This window comes from Gracilinanus agilis, chromosome 3, assembly GCF_016433145.1.
Source record: "Gracilinanus agilis isolate LMUSP501 chromosome 3, AgileGrace, whole genome shotgun sequence".
Classification (NCBI taxonomy): Eukaryota; Metazoa; Chordata; class Mammalia; order Didelphimorphia; family Didelphidae; genus Gracilinanus; species Gracilinanus agilis.
This window is the reverse complement of record NC_058132.1, coordinates 468,668,427-468,691,639: the sequence shown is the minus strand read 5'-3', so window position 1 is coordinate 468,691,639 and position 23,213 is coordinate 468,668,427. Positions and strand designations below refer to the sequence as shown.

Genomic DNA, 23,213 nt, shown 5'->3' with positions numbered 1-23,213 from the left:
TGATAGGCTAAAGGGAACTCTTACTTTCTACTCCACATCACAGACCTTCAAGTCTTTAAGGATAACTATCATATCTCCACTAAGTTTTCTCTCATGTTTTTAGTTCCTTCAACCAGCCTTCATTTCCCTCCCTTTGGATACTAAACCTCTCCTAATGGATTCTTAAATTATCATAGTTTTTTTGAGGTAAGATATTCAACTATGGCTCATACTGTATATCAGTTCACTACAAATCCCAGAAAAAAATTTTACACTAACATCTCTTCAAGCCATAACACATCTCTCTCCTCCCTTTCCTTTCCAAACTTAAAAAAAGCCACCTACAAAAATTGCCTCCATTTCTTCAACTCCCACTCACTTTGCAATCCCTTCAGAGTCCAACTTCTGCACCAATCACTGAACTAAAACTGCTCTTCCCAAGGTTTCAAAAGGATCTCTTACTTGCCTAATTGTTTGGCATTTCCTTCATCCTCATTCTTGACCTCAATGAAGCTTCTATGTTGACCACCACACTCCAGATAGTTTCTCCACCCAGACTTCTTCAACAGTGCTTTATCCTTGATCTCCTCCCACATCTCACCACTCCTGTGTCCTTTTCCTAATCATTTCTTTCCTGTTCCTAAAGGCTCTGTTCTGAACCCTCTTCTCTATTTTTGCCCTCTCTCTATGGTCTCATTTATCATCTCTAATTGGATGACTTCTAAACCAACAGAAAAAACCTCCTCAATCCCCAACGTTAAAGCCACATATCAACTGGCTGCTGGACTTCTCCACCTACAAGTACCAGTGGTATTTCTAACTCTACATATCCAAACAGAATTATATTTCCCAATAAGCCAAACTTTGTAACAAAGTTCCTATTTCCTTTGAAAATAATCAAGAATCATCTTCAACACCTTACTATCTAATCAGTTTGTAAGTTTATTGATTCTGCCTCCACATCTGTTGGATCTAGCCCCTTTCCTCAATTTATAGGGTCACCACATCTCTTTTCCATGACCTCATCAATTTCTCCCTAGATTATATCAACAACCTCTACATTCATCTTCCACATAACTGCCAACATGACCTTCCTAAAACACAGATTTGATCATATTCTTCTGGCTCAAGAATTTTTAATGCTCCTCCTGTTACCTTTAGGATGGAATATAAACTCCAGATGTTGTTTTTTAAAGTAAAGACTCTCCCAATCTGACTTGATGCTTTTATATATTTACTCACATTACTCCTTAACATGTGCTCTACATTTCAGTCAAATGGAGAAGCTATTTGCTATTCCCCCAAATTCAGAATTCCATTTCCTACCACTGTACCTCTGAACAGGCTGAATCTTACACAAACCTGGAATGTTGGAATGTGCATCCCATTCAGCTACACTTCTGGGAATCTTTAATTTCTTCAAGATGGCTAAAATACCACCTATTACAGGAAATACTTCTGTGTCTTCCTAGTTATTAAGTGATTTCTTCCTCTTCAAATAAATTTGTACTTACTCATCTGTACAAATGTTTATCCCATAGGTGAAATATAAACTCCTTGAGAGTTAGGTATTGTTTTTCGTTTTCTCTCCATTCCCAATACCCAGCACAATGACTTGTATATAGTAGACTCTTAGAATCACAGATTTAGAGCTAGAAGGGAAACTAAAAATTCTCTAGTCTATTCTTTCGTGTTATAAATGAGAAAAGCAAGACTCAGGAAGGTCAGGAGACTTGCCAATGTTACACAGGTATTAAGTACCAGATTTGAATTCTAGTTCTCATCACTGTAAATCCAGCCCACATCCTACCACTTATGTATATGCCAAGTAAATGAACCTAACACAAGATTTTACATTTTGCAGGACTGATAAATCAATAAACATTTAGTAAGTGACTCCTAGGATTACAAAATTTAGAATTAGAAGTGACTTTAGAAATTTCAATCCTTTCATCTTAAAGATGAAGAAACGGAGGTACAGAGGAGTGAGAAAGAGTGGGGAAAAATCTATGTCTGAATCACAGACAACAGACTTCAGTTTGAATCTTTGTTCTGCCTCTTAAAATCTTGAAGAGGTGAACAAATTATTTCATCTTTCTGTTTCCTCAGTTGCCTCACTTATAAAATAAGAAGGCTGCTCTAGATGACTTGTAAGGTCTCCGTTAGCTCTAAATCTACAATCCTAACAAGTTATTTGCTGAAGGCCAGAGAGCTAGTACACAAAGGTAGAATTCAAATTAGGTTACCTATATTTCCAAACCCCATGGTTTTTCCATTACATGTTACTTTTGACCCTTAAATATATATACATATGTATATAATTCCTGTTAGCCTATGGCTTAAATTTATTAAGATAATTTTGAAAACTGATTCTATCATCATACCAACTATCCCAATGAAATTCAATAAACATGGGTCCATGCCTCCTTTATGCAAGGAAATCATGCTAAATATCAAGATACAAAGTTAAATATTATGATTCATATCTTCTACAAGTTTACACTTTAACAGAGAAATGTATAAACTGACTTGTCAATTTTAAAAGTTCCATAAGCATGACCTCCTTAAAAAAATTGATAAAAATATTGAACAAGACAGAGATGAGGGCAAGAGCCTTGTGCCATTCTATTTTATCAGTCCTTCTTCCAAGAGGACACTGAACCATTATCATCACTAAGGATATCGAAATCACCTGTAGGATGACCTGAAGAACTTTGATTTGCAAATACCAATTTATGAAAAATCCACACATTGATCAGTCCTGTGCTTACTCCCTAATCCAGTGGCCCTGATTCTGCTGATGAAGAAAGAAGAAAGCAAACTAAACAAAGCTTTCAGATAACATGTAGGTTTGGAAACAGAGGAAGAAAAGAAATCTCAGGCTAGTTATACTAGGGCCACAGTTTGGTAAGTTATTGTGTAAAAGATATTTTCCTAAGTCATCCCTGGCATCTAAGTACTCTTTGTCATATAGATTAAATGGACAAACATTCTAAATTCATGGAATCAAAGTGTCATAGACTGAGGGCTAGAATGGACCTCTGAAGTTCTTTAATCACAATCCTTTGTTTTAGAGATGAGAAAAATTGAAGTTCAGTAAGGTTAAGTGAAGGTCACACATGTAGTAAATGGAAGTCAAATTTCATATCCAAGTTTTCTGATTCCAAATCCAACACTTTTTAGATTATTCTCATACCCAGTAACATACTTACAAGTAACCATTATAATTCAACTCAATGGTAAATTGAGGCTTACTGGTAAACAGTCCATATTTTACTATCTTATCCAAAAAAATATCATAGAAAAATCTGTCATATTCCTTGCTTAAAAAAAAATACTGCTTACAGCATTTCCTTGGCTTGTGAAGCTTTCCAACTCAATCAAAAAACTTGGTTAATTTAATATGATACATGTTCTAGACAGGCTTTTCAAAAATTAACTTTATTAATATATTTTGAAATATAAATATAGATGGTCCAAATTCCTCATGTTCATCCTTCCCCCCAACTCTTCAAGAGAGCTATCACTTAATCCTGGCATTTTTATCCAAATGAGCAAACCTCAATATTTAATGATGCTTAAAGATTATTTCCAGAAATCAACATCAGACTTATTCATTCATAGATATAGGGTGCCACATTTTTCCAACTATTGAAAATTAGAACATTTCCCCCCTCCCTCAACTCCTTTTCCTTTCTTTAAAACTTCCCAAATATTAAATACATTTCCATTTCTTTTTAGTATCTTACTATTTCTTCAATTTTTAGGCAACAAAAGATAAATCTAGAACTAGAAAAGATCTCAGAAGCTATGTAGTCTACCCAGCACAGATGTAGACCAAGGGGACGAAGGAATTTGCCCAAAGTCATACATTTCATCAGTCTCCAAGGGACAATTTTAACCAAGACTCTCTGATTTTAATTCCATGTTTTTTTTTGTTTTTTTTTTATCACCGCCCTTCTTTGTGATCATGGGAGTCACTGTTACACAACAATCAAATTACTTAGAAAGATTTTACAAGCTTTAACTACAATGAAGTATTTGGCAGTGCCCAAAGCACAGATGGATTTTTTTTTTGCCCAGTAGCAGTGGGCATGTTATTCAGTAATAGTTTGAAGGTGCAAATTCTTCTTGTATTGAATTAACAGAGAATTCTTGCATTGTCTCTGGTTAGCTGTCAATCATGGGGTCAATTACATAAAAATAATAATGATCATCACATTATGATGAGTACAGCTAATACTCATCAAGAGCTTTAAGGTTTGCAAAGTGCTTTATTATTTAATTTTATCCATACAACCCTGTGATTTGGGCACTACTATAATTCCCATTTTACAAATGAGGAATCTAAGACTGAGAGAGGTTAACTGAATTGCCCAGTATCAAAAAGCTATTAAATATAAAAAAAAGGGTTTGAACTCAATCTTCCTGACTCAAAGTCTAGCATTGTCTCCACCTTTGTACCTGCCTGCCTCAACCAAGCAAGAGGTAATGGATCAACACCTTAGTCAATGATATAAATAGAAAAAGAATGACTATGCAATCATCTCTTTTGTCTTTTTAAAATGTGTTCTATAACTAATTCTAAGGCCCACTACTAAAAAGCTTTGTACTGTGTGTGGTACAAGGAGACTGTCCATTACTCTGATAAGTGGTCTGTCAAAATACTCAATCAAAATGTCTAAAAATTAGGGTTGAAAGCAGTCTGAGATTATTATAACCAGTACTATAGTGAGCAGCATATTTTGTAAAATTATTCCCCCTTCTCAGCATTACTGCTGTGGAATATACAGTGCTAAAAACTAATTAACATTTTTAAAGAATGAAGATTATGATTTGCTTTGGACAGTAAGTTAAAGAAAAACCTGAAATACTCCAAAACAAATCTGCTTAGAAAATAAAGGATTGTTGTTAAACAAAGGATGAGGTACCCAGGAAGGAAGAAAAGATGACTGGTGTCTAGTTCTCTCATGATAAAATCAGGTTTGCTTAGTGAAAATTTCTAATAATAAAATTGCAATATGAAGAGATAGAGAAAAATTACAAATGAAAACTGATAGCAACAGAGGCAGAAGTCTGCTCAAAAGCATAGTCAGTTTAATTTGTCTCACAAAATTTTAATTTAGCTAAAGAATTATATAATTTAAATTATAATTGTTATATGTAATTATTCTCTACACATTAAGCAATCTTAGGTAAGAATTACAAATGGGTCATAGGTCCACTTGAAAACAGTCTACAGAAGCTAAGTTTACCAAATACATAAGGCTAACTTGTCACTGACAGTCATTTTTAACAGATAATTCTACTCCAGACAACTTTTTCCTCACCTTCCAAATCACTTAGTTATCTAATTTTATTAATTTAATAAACATTTACTAAACAAATTTTGACAGATGTAATAAGGAATAAGGTAAGGTAGATAAGTATAAAATTTAGATAAGTATATTGGAAAATGCAAGCTTGAGTTGAACATTCTAAGGGCTTTTGGAATGTGGCAGAAAGGGCACAGAGCTTTTGAATTCTGGGACAGTTGGGAATTTGCCACAGTAGAGGAGCTTGTGCCCTGATCTCACTGAAGAAACCCCACTTGAGGAACTACAAAATAGGTCTGGATCAGCAGCTTTGGAGGGTGGACCTCCAGGTCTGTGACAGCCTACTGAAGTGACCCAGTGGAGGTAGTGGACTGTACCAACATCCTGGACCCTGAGACAGCAGAGAACATCATTGGAGCAAGCAGTGAGATCCCCAAAACCCTGTCAACCTTACATTTAGTCTAGTATAGTGTAATGTAAGTTTTATCTCCCCTGCCCTGATTTCCTGGACCACCTAAACCCCTGTAGTTTCCCTCCTATAGTGGTTAAGAGTAGTTTGCCCCATTTCCCACTTGCCCTACCTTATTTTATTATTAAAATACTTTTATGTTGCTTCCTACTGTCTCATTATAACCCTAAAGGACTCACAAATATTTAATTGGTTTCCCTAGCTAAGTTAAGTGTATAACTCTCATACCAAGTATTCCTATCTCCCCCATTTCCCTATTTCACAGACCACAAAATTTCAGGAAATATGGGGGAACTTGAGAGATTCTACAATTCAATCATCATCCTCACTTTACTGAAGAATTAAGGGGACTCAAAGCAATTAAGTGAATTGCTTAAATTCGCAGAGATAATTAGTGACAGTTAGGATTTAAACCTAAATCTCAGCTCCTAGTTCTGAGATATTTTCACTCACTCCCCAGGGCCTCAAAAACATTAATCAAGCATTTACTCAGTTAAAGGCTTAGTATAGGCGCTGGGATACAAAAAACCAGGGAGAAGTGAGAAAGTACTTGATCACAAAGAGATTATAATCTACTATGGAAATAAGTATAAATAATAGTCAGGAAGACTCATCTTCAAGAGTTCCCTTTTGCCTCAGTTCCTCATGTGTAAAATAAGCTAGAGAAGGAAATGGCAGACTACTCTAGTATCTTTGCCAAGAAAACTTCATAAAAGGTCCCAAAGAATTAGACACAACTGAACAAGACATGGAAATAACACTCAACACAAATGGCTGGTTTTCAAAGAAAACTGGAAAGCCTTATATGAACTGATGCAAAGTGAGCTAAAACGGAAGAGCAGTTAAAGCAACAGCAATGTAATAAAGAAAAAGAAGTTTAAAAGACATTAGAACTCTCTTCGGTGCAATAACATACTATTATCCCAGAAGGCCAGATAAAGTATGCTATCCACCGCCTAACATCCCCCTTTCTTTATCCTGTAAACCCTGCTGTGAAAGAAGCATAAAATCCCCTTACCCCATCTCCTCAGGGAGGCAGTGCCCCACCTGCACTGTTCTCCCAGACAATTCAACATGAATATCAAATTAATAAATTTCGCCTTTCATTTTTAAGCTAAGTTTCGGAATCTTGCATTCTTCCAACCACCTGTCCTGAACCTGGGGTTCACCTCAAGTCCCCCCCACAGCATTTGGATTGCTAGAAATTTGGGGAATTATCCTTCCATTTTTGGTCAGTCAATGATGCAATTTGCTTTAGATGACTATGTATATTTGTTAAATATTGTTGTGGTGGTTCATTAGGAGTGCGGGAACTGGGAGAGAAAACCATAAAATGCTTGAAGACAAAAAACCCAGACAATTGTGGGTAAGGGAGGGAACCCAAATAACTGGCACATATTGTAAAGGCCAAAAAGCCATTACAAATCTGGAGAGCTAGAGATCAATTCTTGTGGAAGGGATCTAGGAAGGTTTTATCAAAGAAGACACTTAACTGGTCCTTGAAAGAAGGCAAGTATTTCAATAGGTATAGATATGAAAGACCTCTTCCAGACATGAAAAGGACTACTGTTGGCAAAAATGGCAACAAAATAAAAGTATACCAGAGGCAACATAATAGAGTATTTCTTTATATTTTATGCTAATATGGCATTTTTCCTTATCAGTATTATTTTAAGAGTTTACCTTGTTATCCTCATGAGATAAGGAAAATTTTTTAAAAGGAATGAGAACCCAAGTGGAATTCAAATTTTATAGTATCTTAGCTTTTAATATTTGAACATAAATTTAGGACCAAAAATGTATTCTTAGCAGACAGGCCAACATTACAAGAGAAAGGAAGAAATGGTAAAATGTATCAATCAATGTTTCCTCATCTGTATGTATTCCTTACAACGGAGTTTTTCTATTTTAGGGTGGGAGGGGAAGAAGAGGGGAATCATTAGAAAGTGACAGATCTCAAAATAAACATGATAAAATATTTATTTAAAAAATTAAGTTCTATACAAGTAGCTAGCTTTTTGTGGACTAGTCCTAAATAATGGGGGGGGGGGGAGGGAGGAGGGAAAGATACCAAAATGTAAGAGAACAATAGGTCACAATTTAGGAGAGTTATTTTGGAAAAGCTGGTGACTTCTGACACATACACAGGACAAATCTGATTACCAATAACATGAGTTAGTAAAATGTAAGAAGGGCACTCATATATGTGCATAAGAAATCTGATGAGCACAAGAGGCAATTGCTTATTTATTTTGGTGGATTGCCTGATGTTTAGCATATAGGAGACACATATGTTGGGGCTAGAAAACCTGTATTATTGCTATTCCTCTCTCCCAATCATTTTCATCTCAGAGTACTGAGGGTATGCCGGGACTGCTAGAAACTTAATTTCCCAATTTTTTTCCAAATTCTACCCCTAAGAGAGGGTCTGAGGGCAATATACCTATGAATCTAACCACTAAAGGTAGCTGCCACTTCCAAAGGTCCCCTCACTCTAAACAAGGAATGGGGTGGCATCTAGGAAAAACTTGACATTTCCTGAAATTTATTAAAAGTAACACAAGGCAAAGATGCCTCTATGAGAGGAAAAATATGAGCTTTAAAGTCCATGAATAACACCCTCTGGACAATGGCCTATGTAGATACATATGCATTTCTAGCTCCTTGTACAAAAGAACAGTTAATAATCTTTTTCAGAAGAGTCTAACAGTGTTAACAATGTATACTTATTAGGCAAGTTCTTGGTTATTTATAATCTATAAGGATTATTTTGGTTACTGTTTACTTAGTTATTGGTCATATTGGCCATATTTTAGTTGTTTGGCCTTTTGTAGTGACTAAATATGTAGTAGAAAGAATATTGGAAGAGCATCCAAAGATCTAAGTTTTATTTTCACCATCAACTATATGGCCTAGGGCAAATTCCATAGGAAAAGTCAACTGAATCATCCATGTAGGATTATAGGGGAATATGATGGCAGTCTATATATGTGAAAGGCTGTTATGCAGAAGAAATTAGGTGAGAACTAGGAGCACTGGACAGAAGTTAAAGAGATATAATTTCATAAGCTCAATTACAGAAAAAAAACTTCCTAACCATCAGAGCTGTCCCAGAGTAGAACTGGATGCCTCAACACAACCTCTAAGGTCTTCAAGCAAAGGCTATATAATAGAAGGGCATACGGTTGATGAAGATACTGGTTGGGTTGTTGTGATTCTATGACCCAAAAAGCTCCTTTTGATTCTAATATTTTTAGAGTTTGTGCTCATATCCAAACCAGAAAGTGTCCTTTTTGATGAAAGAAAATAGGAATATCCAATTTCTACAGCTTTTTGTTTCCTTTTGACCTTGGCTTGTTTTTATATAATTCAGCTAGTAATTATTTATTCTAATTTAGCAAGAGAAAACATTACTGAATGTGTAATGTCCAACTGTTCATCATATATTCTAAAGATTTCCATATGCATATACACAAATATGTATATGTAGGATGATTTTCTAATTTATCAGTTTATGTCCACAGAATGGCAGAAAGAACATTGAATTCAGGGGGCAGCTGGGTTGCTCAGTGGATTGAGAGCCAGGCCTAGGGACAGGAGGTCCTAGGTTCAAATCTGGCCTCAGATACTTCCCAGCTGTGTGACCCTGGGCAAGTCACTTGACCCCTATTGCCTACCCTTACCACTCTTCTGCCTTGGAGCCAATACACAGTATTGACTCCAAGACAGAAGGTAACGGTTTAAAAAAAAAATAATAATAATATTGAATTCAGGAGAGTTCAGTTCAAATGGAACTTACTATGTGACTAGTTAACCATGTGATCCTAAGCATCTGAGATGTAATTTGTAATTTCAGAAAACAAAAGATTAGGGCTGAAAAGAACCTTAAAGGCTTCTAGGCCCAAAGTAGCAAGAACTCTGGATCTAGGGTAAGAAGACCTGAGAGCTGTAAGATTAAAATCTAATAACTCCAAGTATTATATTTTATAAGATTTATTAATAATCACTTGAAGCAGAGGAAATAAATAGAAGCCTGAGTAAAGATAAGTTTACTGGACCACAAAAGAGGGAGAAGAGTAAGAGAGAGCAGGCTTACAGAAACTTATCTCCAAAATGTAGTAAGGTAAGGACAAAAGTAGGATTCTGGGAAATGAAGTCCTAGGGTACAAAATTCTAATTACACAGATCAAATCAGGCCTCTAACACTTACTGATTATGTGACTGTGACTGAGCCTCTGTTTGCCTGTTTCTTCATCTGTAAAATAGAAATAATGGTACCTACCTCACAGGGTTGTTTTAAAGACCAAATAAGTTATTATTTATAAAAAAAATCAAATGGAACATGGCATATGCTATATAAATGCTAATCCCTTTGCACTCCCCATTAGAGTATCTGATCCAACTACCTCATTTTCCAATTCAACTAAATTGAACAAATATTTACTAAAGGTCTACACTGTGATAGGTAGAAAGGCAGTTTGGTACAGTAATAGAGATCAAATTTGAAACTAGGAAGACTTGGGTTCAAGTCCTACCTATGACATATACTGGTTGTGTGACCTTGTATAACACTCCAAGACTAAGTTGCAGAGAAAATGTTGGTCTGCATTGATAGAAGGGCTCTTCACTTGGAGCTCCCAACATCAATGAAAATATGGTTCTTGTCCCTGTCCCTATGGGAAAAGTACCCAGAATAGAGACAAAAATAACAACACTCCCTGTTCTAAAGGAGCTTAGATTTTATTGAATTAATGTAGGTACATATATAGGCACAGAAATTGAAGATCTAAAGATTAAGTGACTTGTCTAATGACATAAAGCCAGCAAGGAGCAGATTTGAATCCAAGTCTATAAAACGTATATTGTATTTACTACATAACAAACAAGGTGATGATTACTAGGAAAATGTTTGTAAACCTTAAAGCTTTATATAAATGAACCATGGTCTGCAAGATTTGTAAAACTCTTCTTCCTAGGAAACAATTTCTGTCTGATTTTCATATGGTTATAACCAGGGATATGCTGGAACCCCTCAAACTAGTCAATCTTGAAATTTATTATGAACAATTTATATTTCAAAGAAAAAAATTACTAATCAGGTTAATTTACTGTTGTTTTATTCTCTAAACTTAAGTGACAAAAAAAAATTAAAAAGACAGCTTAAAATCCAAAATATATCCAGTACATATTTTTCTCCCAGAGGGCTGGCTGTTAAACATTTACCAGTACACACTCCTGGGTACAACCTAAAGTGTTATGTAGCAGAATTGAAGACATAGTAATTGAGTTCTAGGCTTTGACTCTGTTACTTCCTATTGGACTTTGAGCAAGTTGCTAGTACCATAAAATTAATCTCTAGTCTCTTTCTGCCCTAAACCCTATGATCAAGGCTGGCCCCTAGTAACCTGCTTAGTAAATGCTCATTTAAGAGAATGAGTCTATGAATCTTTTTCTCTGCAAAAATCTCCCACTGCAAGGGCTTCAGTTCAGATCATGCTATGACTAGCATGATAAAAACAATGGAGCCTCTTTTCAGGCTATATGGAAATGTGTCCCAAAAGTCTTGGTGCAGATTTAAGTTTTATTAACAGCTATAAAAGTTTGAATGTATGAAGATGTTTAGGACAATATGTAGCTTAAAACTCACTAAACTAGGACATAATATATAATTGTAACCACTTCAAAAGTTGATTTGTGGATAGAGTACCAGACCTGGAGTCAGGAAGACTTTGAGTTCTAGTCCTACTAAGACACTACCTAAACAGGGCAAGTCATCTAACTTCTGCCTCAGTTTCTTCATCTGTACTGTGAGGATAATAATAGTACCGCCCTCCCTGGGCTATTGTGAAGATCAAATTAGATAATGAAGTGTGCTTAGTGCAGTGCTAGGAAGCAGCAAACACCATATAACTAACATTATTATTATTCGAATCAGGGTTTATACATTTTCTGTGTGATGCTGGGCAATCTAATCTGTTTACTTCAGTTTCTTCATCTGTAAAATGGGGATGATTGTAGCGCCTTTTCCGTCGTGGTTGTGAAATCAAATGAGGTAACTCTACAGTGCAGCAGTGTCTGAGCACACAGTATGTGCTAAATACATATTTTCTATTTTTATTATCATTATTACTTCTGGCAACTGGAAATAAAATGCACTTCAGGGTCCTCTTGTGATGGGAGCTGCTGTGGACATCCATTCCCCGAGTTACTCTGCCCCTAAATGTCATCTAAATCAGGAACTTTCTCTTCATGCCCTAGTAGTAACAGAGGAGGGAAGATGGGCTTACTTCCTTGAAGAGAGGGTTTCCACATGGTAAATAACCCTGGGGGAATGTCGGGCCAGCCAGGCCAAAGAAGGGGAGGAAACGTTGAGGGTCTCCTCCTCCCCTGCCCGTGACAAGCTGCAGTGAGTCCACCCCACCGACAGCTGGATGGGCACGGAGGAAGGCGGCTGCGCGGGCAGCCCGCGGCCGGGTCCGGGTGTCGGAATCCCCTGACCTGCTCCCCCCCGCCGCCCGACGCAGTCCCTCCCCCTCCCTGCTGCCTCGATCCCCTCCCCCTCCAAGTCTGCCAGAGAGAGGAAGAGAGAAAGAGAGAGAGAGAAAGCCCATTGCGCCGCAGCCTAAGCGGGAAGCGGCCCGCAGTTACACACCCAGAAGGAGGCCGTCCATGTCAAAGAGCAGGTGGGTGACCGGCCGCAGCGGAGGCGCAGGAGCCAGGCCGGGAGCCCGAGAGGCCATCGTGCCCAGGGCGTTGGTCTGTCGCGAGGGCCAGAGCGGCGGGGAGCCGAAGTTTGCAGCCAAGGGCTGGAGGGAGGAGGAGGAAGAAGAGAAAGTGGGGGTGGGGTAAGAAATAAGGGTGGGGGTGGGGGTGGGGCCCGAAGAACAGTCGGTGGCCCGAGAGGCTCCCTGCACGCGCACGCGCCCTGGGAAGCCCTTGCCGCCTTTCTCTCCCCTCCCCCCTCTTTCCACCTCTGCGTCTAGGGTGGGGGGAAGGGTGGGGTTGACGGGAGGGGGAGAGAGCGGACTGGCGTGCGCTAACGTGGGTGTGTGCGGTGCCTGTGTTTCCTGCCTAGATCCCGGAGCTGCGGAGCATGCTCAGATCGAGCCCCCTCGGAGACGTTTTCGCAGCCCTCCCATTCATTGCCTCGGCTGGAGCTGCAGGGAGGGGGGAAGGGCAGAAGAGGAAGATGCTAGGGGTCCTGATGGGAGGCTGAGGGGCGCTACTCGAGGGAGGGTGGGAGGAAGGTCAGTCAGTGTCAGATGACTTCAAGACTCGCTTTTGGCTGATGGCATTTGCCACCTTGGACGAGTAGCCGTGGGAACCAGCTGATCGGCCTAAGCTAAAGATCAGATCGCCTAGGGCTACATTCAGGTGCCACTTGCTTCTGTTTTTTTTTTTTTTTTTTTTTTTCTTGGCTCCCTGCCTGGCTCCCGGCTGTTACTAAAACCAGAAGTGGAGCCCCAAGCTGGAATCATGTTCTCTGCGGCCAGCCAGTGGGGCATGGGCAAACTCCGGGCTGGTTTGGGTGGCAAGGAGGAAACGTCTGGGTTATTTTAGGTATGATTTATTGAAGACAGATCTGAAGTCTCCCGCACTGCTGTCTTCTGTACCAGGCTTCATCATGAGTGTCAAGTAAGGCTGACATTTTTTTTCATAGTGCATTTTTTAATAAATGGAATCAAATAAAATCAGAGAACCGATTATTAGGGGAAGAAAATACACTAATGAAGTGTTTGATGTTAGAGAACTGCAATTCAAATTTCTGTGGTCAAGGGAGATTTATTGTATGTGGTGCCATCTTTTGCTGCAATTAAAAAAGCCTATTATAACTGCATTACCTTTCAAAGTCCTAATCACATCTCATCTGTGATTTTCTATTCCAGTGTTTCTTACCTTTCCACCCTTTTTAAATGTATCATGAAAAACACAATGTTGGCCTAGCCATAAAATACAGTAATATGCTTGCACTGTGTTTCTGTTTTGTGTTTTGTGTGTGTGTTTTTTTAAGTGGGGTTTTACATACATCCACATATATAGATGGGTAGTTAATAGCAGGGTAGTTCATCATGATTGTTTTTTGTGACATCATTTTTTCAGAGAGCATGCATAACTGAGAAACCTTTCAATAAAAAGGCAAAACCATAGTATAGAGTCTATACCATAGACTGATAATTCCTTTGAAAGAAAGCTTTTTTAATAACAAAGAAAAATTACTGACATACAGAGCAATAAATAAATTTTAAAATATCAGTAAATGAAAAAAAGTGTTAAGATTTATGATGCATGCCACCTAACTATTCCTGTTTATCAGTAGTATATTGTAAATGACATTATCGAGGAATATTGATATTCAATTATTAAAATGCATATTTTAGGTTTAAGCATACTCAGATTCTCAAAGTGATTTCATCAATGTGGGCCTTCCTTCCAGTGATGCAGCTCCCATGCCTACCCATCCTGTCGACTCCTGCCCATTTCAACCATGTCAACCATGTCAACATGCTAAGTGCCTTCCTAGATTTCTCTTGATTGCTCAAGCTTATCATTGGAATGTACAGCTTATTTGTCATTCATCCTTCACCACATGACAAGCCTGTATTCTTTTCACTCGTGTTTATTTGATGACATTTTCCATTTTGGTTCACCTTTGTAATTTTTTATAATCAATTTTAGCCTGTTCATACTCACCAAATGTTTCTTCACTGATGATCCTCATTTTTGAATTCTTTGGAGATCATAGTGTTCCATGACTATATGACTGTAGAATCTCAAAGGAATATGAATTGAAAATCTTCTCAAACAATAAAACATTTGTACAGATATCCGGGAATGTTTCCCATGGCAACATCACATCTGTGTTGTTCACTTGATAGGTAAAAGCCATTTTCTTGTAAGAGAAAAAGCAATAACCAGTACTAAAATTATAAAACACAGTTGTATCTTGAGTGCTATGGCTGTTTGCTCAGATTGTGTTGACTGCTATTTGGAAAGGAAAACATAGCTCTTTATCCTTTCATGTCCTTGATGTCATTTCAAGAATCACTGGAAAATCGCAGATATGTATAGCAGTAAATTGGCATGCTTGATGGTGCCAGAAGATGTTTTGTATCCATGGATTATTCCCTGACTGTGGTTTATCACCCTTGCAATATTGTTACATCTTCATTTTGATGAGTAACACTTGGGAAAGGAGCAAGAACGTCATTACATTTTATGAGTCTGAGGGTCAAAAATGATGGTTTGAAATAATAAGGTCCCCATACCAAACTGCATTTGGTATGAATGACAATCATAGGTTTAGAAGGAATCTTGGAGATCTTCCTCAGATTCTTGACCTCCATTCTTACTCAATATTACTGTCCAACCTCATTAGAGTGATAGATAGCACTTAGTAGTTAGCAATTGAAACTGTTTCACCTCCAAGATTTGAACCCTGAATTTCCCCACTGAAAAACAATCTTCTGTACTGCCTCTTCCATTCTTTTCCTCATTCTTGCCGAGTGTGCTCATTGTCCTTAGGTGAGGCCTCTAACCTTTCAGTCTAGTCCTGTTTTCCTCACTTACTACCCTTTTCTGAATTCTTCTCCCTTTGCAATTTTGAACATAGTAAGCCATGTCAATGAGGTACTGTTCTTTATCCCAGAATCCCTTACACCACATAATTATAGAACCAGAGACTGTTAAACAGAAACTAAGGCAAATGAAATGGCTCTCTGAAAGTTACTTAATGTAGATCTAGAGTCAAAGACCCAAAAATACTATTTGAGGGATTTTGGAGAAGGGAAATACAAATCTCATGTACAGTCAATCTGTTTCACCAAGTACCTTTGTCTTTCTGCTATTAAAAATCAGTCCCTGACCTCTTGTTTTATCCATTCTTCCTTATTAGTCACTCAACCATTTGCCATTTCTATTCCTACTTCCAAGATGAAGAATGCTTCCAGAGGAAGTTCCAAAATAGTAGTTCATGTTCTCCAACAACTACTGGACACTCACTACAAACTGACACCCTGTCTTCCTATAACAGATGCCCCAAAAGCTGTCCTCTTCTGGAGCCCCCAAGTACAACCTAACTCATTTTCTTTCATTGAATTACCAAGCTTTCTAATTTATTGAATCAAATTGAAATTACAAATTATGACCTCCTTCATATGTCTCCTGTACACTTCAAAACTTCTTGATGTTCTCACTCATCTCCATTATTCCAGCCTTAAAGGATGTGATGACCCTCCCACCCACCAAGATGCAACCCTGCAATTGTCCTCTTGATCCCATTATCTCTGTTCTTCTCCAGGACCATATGCCATTTCAAAATGATCCATACCTACTTCATCTTGCACCCCAAAAAAATCTTCAAGATTTCCCTCTCTGCTAGTCCTTTTTTTCCTGCCTATGACATACTCAGGCCTCTCTTCTTAAAACAAGAACAAGAACATACAGGAAAAAAAAAGTCTTGTCCTAGGGTCCCCTCAAGCTGGCTCCTTATTAGAAGAGAACTTCTATGTCAACAGAGATTATGCATCCTTTGTATTTTCAATATCTAACATACAGTAGGTGCTTAATGTTTTTTGGTTGATTATACCATTCATTGGGTTGTGAAGATCTTGTAAGATGATATAAATAAATTTCCACATAAATATTACTCATTATCACTCCTCTAGTTCAGAGCTAAATTCTGGAAAAAGTAATCTAAACCTACATCTTCCGTTCATAGTTAAACACCTTTTAATCTGACTTCAGGCTCTTCTACTTTACTTAGGAGGTAGTAGGATCAAGAAGAACTAGAGGAGGAGATAGTAATTAGATATGTACAAAGAGAATCAGGAAAGATTGATGACCCCTAATCCAAGGAAAAAGCCAATTCAGAATCAAAGAGGTAATAAGCAGTGCCACAAACTGCAGAATGACCACAGGATTATAGATGTTGAGTTAGAAGGGTCCTTAGAGAACACCTAGTCCAGTGCTCTCATTTTGCAAATGAAGAAAATAATGTCTAAAGAGATTAAATTATTTTCCCCCCTCTAAAATAACTGAGGATACCCTGATTTTCAATCCAATGATCTTTCTCCTTCAATCTATCCTTGACTTTAGGTGAATTGTGGTTCAGAGGAGGGAAAACCCCCACTACATATTTGCAGTAAGAGCAACCAATTTCAAAGTCTAGTTTTGCCATTTAATATTTTTGTGACTTGGAACATTTCATTTAATCTGTAAAATTAGAGCATTGAACTAAAAGTCCTCTAAGGACTTTTCCATCTCAAAATCTCAGATCTTGTGGTCTCTCTGAAGTCTGTGACATTGTTTATTCCCTCTTCTCTTCTTGATATGAGATAATCTTTTTTCCTTGAATGCCCTTGATACCTTTTTTAATTTGGTACTCTTTTTTCCTTGAACACTGAACTTTCCTATATCCCAAGATTATGGGAATAAATTAAGACTATATAAAGTAATTTGCTACTTTTCAAATGCTGCATAAATATGAATTCATACTTGCTGTCCTTTAAATGTTTCTTGCTTTCCTATCCCTATCCTATTATTTATTTTAATCCCTTCCCTTAGAATCCATACCCTCACACCCCTTCACCTGTCTATTCTTAAAAATACAACTCAAAGCCCATTTCCTTCCTGAAGACCTCTTGATGCATAGATTTCACTCTCCTTTGAAGTTCTACAGCATATAGCTATTCTAGTAATTGAAATACACAACATTATAGTGTTTGTAGTCTGTTTATATCTATTCTATTTTAGATAATTGATTGACTCACCAGTTATTCCAGACACCCACAGTCCTGGTTTGGATTGGCATCCCCACACCAAAGTAATTGGTGCATCTGATACACCTCAGAAATATTCAGTTCTTTACTTCTCTCAGACATTTTCCCTCAGCCATGAGGCTGTGTGATATAGTGGAAAATGTCTAGGAAGAGAAGACGTATTCAAATCCTGCCTATGACACTCAGTATCTATGTGACCATGATCACTTCACTTCTGTGGTCTTCTGTTTCCTCATTTGTAAAGTAAGGGGATTGAACCAGATCGCCTCTGAGTTCCATTCCAGCTCTGGAGCTATGGTCCTACAGACTTCAGGATGGCAGAAAGCTACAATGAGACTTGTTAGACCATGTTTATCTACATTAACAGCCCCAAGGGGGTAGGGGGTGCTGGAACTTTCCAGGCTAAGGATTCCACAAGATGATTTGATTTCTTTGACCACCGAAGTACCTGAAAGCCTTACTCAATGAACACAGGTTTATTTGTAGCAGCTAATTTGGGGAGTATTTAAGTTCTCAATAATCTCTCTGGCTGGATAAAAATTCTTAGAGGCAGATTTAGTAGAGGAGTTTAGAGCAGTGAAAGCTGCCTGACCTCATGAAAACTGGGCCTTTTAGTTTTCTAAATTTCTACAGTTGAGAGTTGGTGGTAGAAGTTAAGAGGACATGCAATCTAGTGCCTAATTCCTTGCATGGAAGGTGTAAAGATGTTTTTTTTTTCCTTCTGCCTTCTTATTCTCCCCCTCTTCCCTGTAATTTATTTCCTTTTTCTTCCTCATCTCTTTATTTCCCCTTCATTGTATCTGCTCTTTTATTTCCTTCCTCACTTTCCCCCGCTTCTTCTGTATCTTCATTTCTTCTCTTTCCCTATCTTTCCCTTGCTTCTCAGCACTCTATGAAACACAAAACCCATTTAATGTAGCTCCCACAGAGGTCAATCAATCATGGCATTTTGCAACTCAAAATGTTTTCTGAACAGCTTTCAGCAAATGTGCATCCACATATTCACTGTTTCTGCTATCTAGCTATCCCATATTGCAGAGTACCAGTTGTTTGCTCTTGTTCATAACTCCTACTACACATGATGTTTCTTTTCATTTGACTGCCACTTTATCAGAAAGACTTTAGAATTGTGAACTATTCATTACTGGAGCGATATGGTATTCTGGTAAGTATTCAAATAGCTGTTGTACCAGATTATACAAGGTGAAAGGTCTAAGAGTTATTATTAATAGTTGATTGGCTCAAATTAATATTGTTATTGTAATGCCTTCGACTTATTATTATTCTATATACTTTAGGATTTTTTTTTTGCTCAGAACTAATTTCTAAAATTTCTAAAGCAAAAACAAATAAAGCCCGCATGTCATTTAATGAATTTTTTTGTTATCTAAATTTTAAGTTTATATGGTACCATGGAAGGCATGCTGACTTCGAAACTGGAGTGCAAATCTTACTGCTGAGACTTATCTTGGGTGTCATTTAAGCTCTTTGGGTCTTAATTATTATCTGTAAAATGATGTGTTTAGGGTCTGTAGGATCTAAATGACTTCTAAGGCCCTTTATAGCTTCAAATCTTTGATACTATGAGCTGTTCTGGGCCTGAGTTGTCTGCAATCATGGATGGTGTTAATTTTGACCTATTTTCTTGGCTTAGCCAAAAATGTTAGGCCATTAGAAATGGTCTCAGCAGCCTGGAAAAAGCACTAGATATTATGCCAGAACTCCTGTGTTTGAACTCTAGTTATGAATTGCCATATGGGCAAATCAATTAACCTTTCTGAACTTGTCTTTCTCCATCTTTAAAATAAAATCTTACCCTATCTACCTGATGGTGTTGTTGTGAGGGAAATGCTTTGTAAACTTTAAAGCCCTCTCTAAATGTGATCTATTATTTGTATTTCTGGGTAGAAGATCCCAAAAGATAGTGAATACTTTATTCTGTTTATCTTCTACCATTCCCCTTAATTTCTCCTGATTCTAGTACAACAAAAAACCTTAGTCAGTGACTACCAAATTCTCTAACATGTCTTTCAGTTTTTTTTTTGTTTTTTTTTTTAAACCCTTGTACTTCGGTGTATTGTCTCATAGGTGGGAGAGTGGTAAGGGTGGGCAATGGGGGTCAAGTGACTTGCCCAGGGTCACACAGCTGGGAAGTGGCTGAGGCTGGGTTTGAACCTAGGACCTCCTGTCTCTAGGCCTGGCTCTCACTCCACTGAGCTACCCAGCTGCCCCCATGTCTTTCAGTTTTGTAGATCTGTGATTTCCTATTTGATATTTTATGAGGAAAAAAAAGTGAAGTAATAAACATTTGGACAGAAAAAAATTATCAAAATGTATCATTTTTTTCCAGTCACTTAATATTTCAAGACTCTGAAGATTCCATATCATATGTTTGAAAGTATAGCAGCAATTGGTTCCAGTTTATACAATTACAACCTCAATGACTTTGAACTATCACTTGTCCTTTCTAGGCTTCAATTTCCTCATCTGTGAATGAATGAGTTGGATAGTTTCTAATATTCTTTCCAATCCTGAAATCTTAAGAAAGAGAATAGGGCATTAGAGCAGTAGTTTAGAAAATTCTAAACTTATGACTCAAAAGGATAATGCAGGCCTGAAAAAGAATGCTTATAAATTCTCAGAAAGTAATATTTACATTGGGAAAATATTACTTAGGATTCAGTTATCCAGATTATCTCAATATTCCCTAAAATAATGTGTCTACCATGTGTAAGACAAGCATTGTGCTAAATGTTAGGGATACAAGGAGAACAAAAAAACAGTGTCTGCACTCAAAGAATTTACATTTTCCTTGTATATTACATTTTTACATCAAATTTGCACTACAGTACTGAATTGAATCTCAGTATTTCAGTGAATCCCATTTTTGTCATTTCTTCTGAAAATACAGATTTCAATCCATGTACAATTTCTTTGTATGTCCTCAATTGAAAACTCCACAATTTACTCCACATGTTGAAAGCCTTTTTCTAGGTTTTCTCACTTTTCCTTGTGTAGTACTATCCTTTCCCTATGTAAAAGGCCTACTTCTTTTTTCTTTCCAATTGTACTTCCTGAATGATACATTTTTTTTTAGTTTGTTACCCCCAACTCACTTTAACATATAATAGTGTATCCTCTTGTGTTTCTCTGTTTTTTTCTTTTGGATCACCCTCACTCATAATTGCTCAAGGTGGTGGGTTTAGTAAACCATATTCATATGCATCACCAGAAGAATATTCATTTTTAAAATATTTTTGGGGTTGGCTTCTGTGTCATACAGAAGTTTGGGATTGTTGAAAGTTTTGAAATTTTCTAATTCTAAGGTGCTTTTAAATATATAGGGCAAATGAGTGACTTGAGAACTTTATAGTAAGTTAAATACTATCAATAATCCAAATAAAGGCACAAAATATGGTTTGTAGCTTTGAATCTACATGCCAATATTGAAAATGTGTTTTTTCATTATAGATATTTATAATGAATTACAGTTATAAAATATGTCTTACCCCACTTGCATGAGTATGCAAAATTGTAATCAAAGGTACTGTTGATATCCATGACCAATTCTCCATTATGGTATAAAATTATATAAATATAAAATTATTTTTGAAAAACAATTTACATTTAACTTTTTTTTAATGTTGAAGATATCAACCTAGATGGTATTTTACAGGCCAATCTAGTCCATTGCCTTTATCTATATTTTACAAATTAAGGTAAAATAGGTAGAAAGTGCTGGCTTTGTGACCCTGGTCATTGCATCTCTCAAGTCCTTTTCTTTCTTTCTTTCTTTTTTTAAACCTTTACCATCCATCTTAGAATCAACACTGTGTATTGGTTCCAAGGCAGAAGAGTGGTAAGGGATAGACAGTGGGGCTTAAGTGACTTGCCCAAGGTTACACAGCTGGGAAGTATCTGAGGCTAAATTTGAACCCCAAGACAAAACATTTATTCTATATCCAAAAAATTTCTTTGAAAAGGATTTTAACTCTAATTCCTAACTTATGTTATTGTCTCTTTTAACTTAAGACTTACCTATTCAAATAATTAAATACAATCTGACATGGTAGATGGCTTAGCTATAAATTATTATTCAAAAAAAATTTTAAAAGGAAACAGATTGTGAGTATATATATCCCTGTAGACACTCAACACATAAACATAGCTATTCTGTGAAAAAAAAAGGTTAATTATTAGTCATTTATTAAGCTCAGACTAGGATAAAAAAAAAATAGATCTTATTCCCAAAGAGCATACATTTTACTGCTAAGGAACAACAGATGTACAGACAACAATGCAAAATATATTTAAAAAATGCAAAGTAATTTTAGAGTATAGAGAAGGCACCATTAGCACCTAGGAAGGAATCAGGAAAGGCTTCTTAAAGGAGGCAAATTATGAATTGAGTTTTGAAAGGAACTAGGAATTCTAAGAACAGAAGTAAAGAGGGGACATAGTATGTTCCAAGGATGGGAACAATCTGTGCAAAGGCATGGACATTGGAGATGGAATGTTGTATGTGAGGAATAGCAAGTAGGTCAATTTGGCTGAACTTGAGAATGTCAAGGAGAGAAATATGCCATTATCCTGGAAAGATAGGTCAGAATTATATGTTGAAAATCTTAAAAGCCAAACTAAAGAATTTGTATTTTATCTGTCTTAGAAGTAATGGGAAGTTTTGAGCAGGGTAATGACATAATCAAACCTATGCTTTAATGAAATAAATATTGACAGTTGTGTGAATCATAAATTGGAGAAGGGAAAGAATTGACTAGTTAAGAGGCTGTTGCAGTAGTTCAGAGAAAAAGTGATGGGTCGTGAACTGGACTAGAATTGTAGCCCTATGAACAAAAAGAAGAGGTCAAATTGCAGAGATGTTATGGAATTAATAAGACTGCAAAAAGTAAAGATTGACTCCAGAGGTTGAAAACTTGAGTGACCAGAATAATGGTGGTGCCCTCAACAATAAAAATTTAGGGAGGGAAGAGTAAGAATGGAGGTTCTATTTTTGAAATGTTGAGTAAGAAGAGAGTAAATATCATTGCTGATGGTGAAAGAGTAGGAAAAGCAAAGCAGTTGAAGATGAGAAATTAAATCTCCATTCCTCATTTCAGCCAATACCTTTTGTTTTCTCCCCCACTCCTCACCTTTTTATCTTTAAGAAACAGCATAATAGGCTTCTTGTTATTTGTTTTTACCTACTTTCACTTCATATCTAACATACACCTGCCTTCTAGGTAATATAATCTTCTGTCGGTGTGCACTCCAGCAGGTTTTTGATATAGACAACTATATCAACTCCCAAATATAAATAATTTATTTGGAGGCAATTCTTTTCATGTTTCCGTTTACTATAGTACTTAAGTGCTTAAAGAGCTCTGGGTAGTTGGGTTAGCATTTTACTTAAATTGAAATAAAAAAGTGAGGATTCTGTACTTGATCAGAGATCCCATTTGAAAATTGTTTTATAGCTGTAGTACCACCCTCTAAATGGATTATGATTTATTGTGTGCCCAATGCTAGATGTACCTTTTAAAAAAGTTAAGCAATGTCATATTCTAGCTTCCTTTAAAGCTTACCAGGAGCATCCCCTCTTATAGAAAGCCCTACCCAATTGTAAGAACCTCCTCCCAAAATTAGCAGTTTTTATTTAATTTTGTTTGTGTATTT

General features: G+C 37.0%; 2 protein-coding genes across 2 annotated transcripts in view; one reads left to right on the top strand and one right to left on the bottom strand.

Annotated features, from left to right (window-relative positions):
• The window catches only part of LOC123242559 (pseudouridine 5'-phosphatase), a 183,202-nt gene extending 170,500 nt beyond the window's left edge, over positions 1-12,702 (bottom strand). The window contains exon 1 of the mRNA XM_044670389.1: positions 12,416-12,702. Within this exon, the coding sequence (XP_044526324.1) occupies positions 12,416-12,503 (88 nt within the window). The 5' untranslated portion in view covers positions 12,504-12,702. The remainder of the gene's footprint in view (positions 1-12,415) is intronic.
• The window catches only part of STS (steroid sulfatase), a 179,939-nt gene continuing 168,941 nt past the window's right edge, over positions 12,216-23,213 (top strand). The window contains exon 1 of the mRNA XM_044670388.1: positions 12,216-12,446. Coding sequence (XP_044526323.1) covers positions 12,433-12,446 — 14 coding nt within the window. The 5' untranslated portion in view covers positions 12,216-12,432. The remainder of the gene's footprint in view (positions 12,447-23,213) is intronic.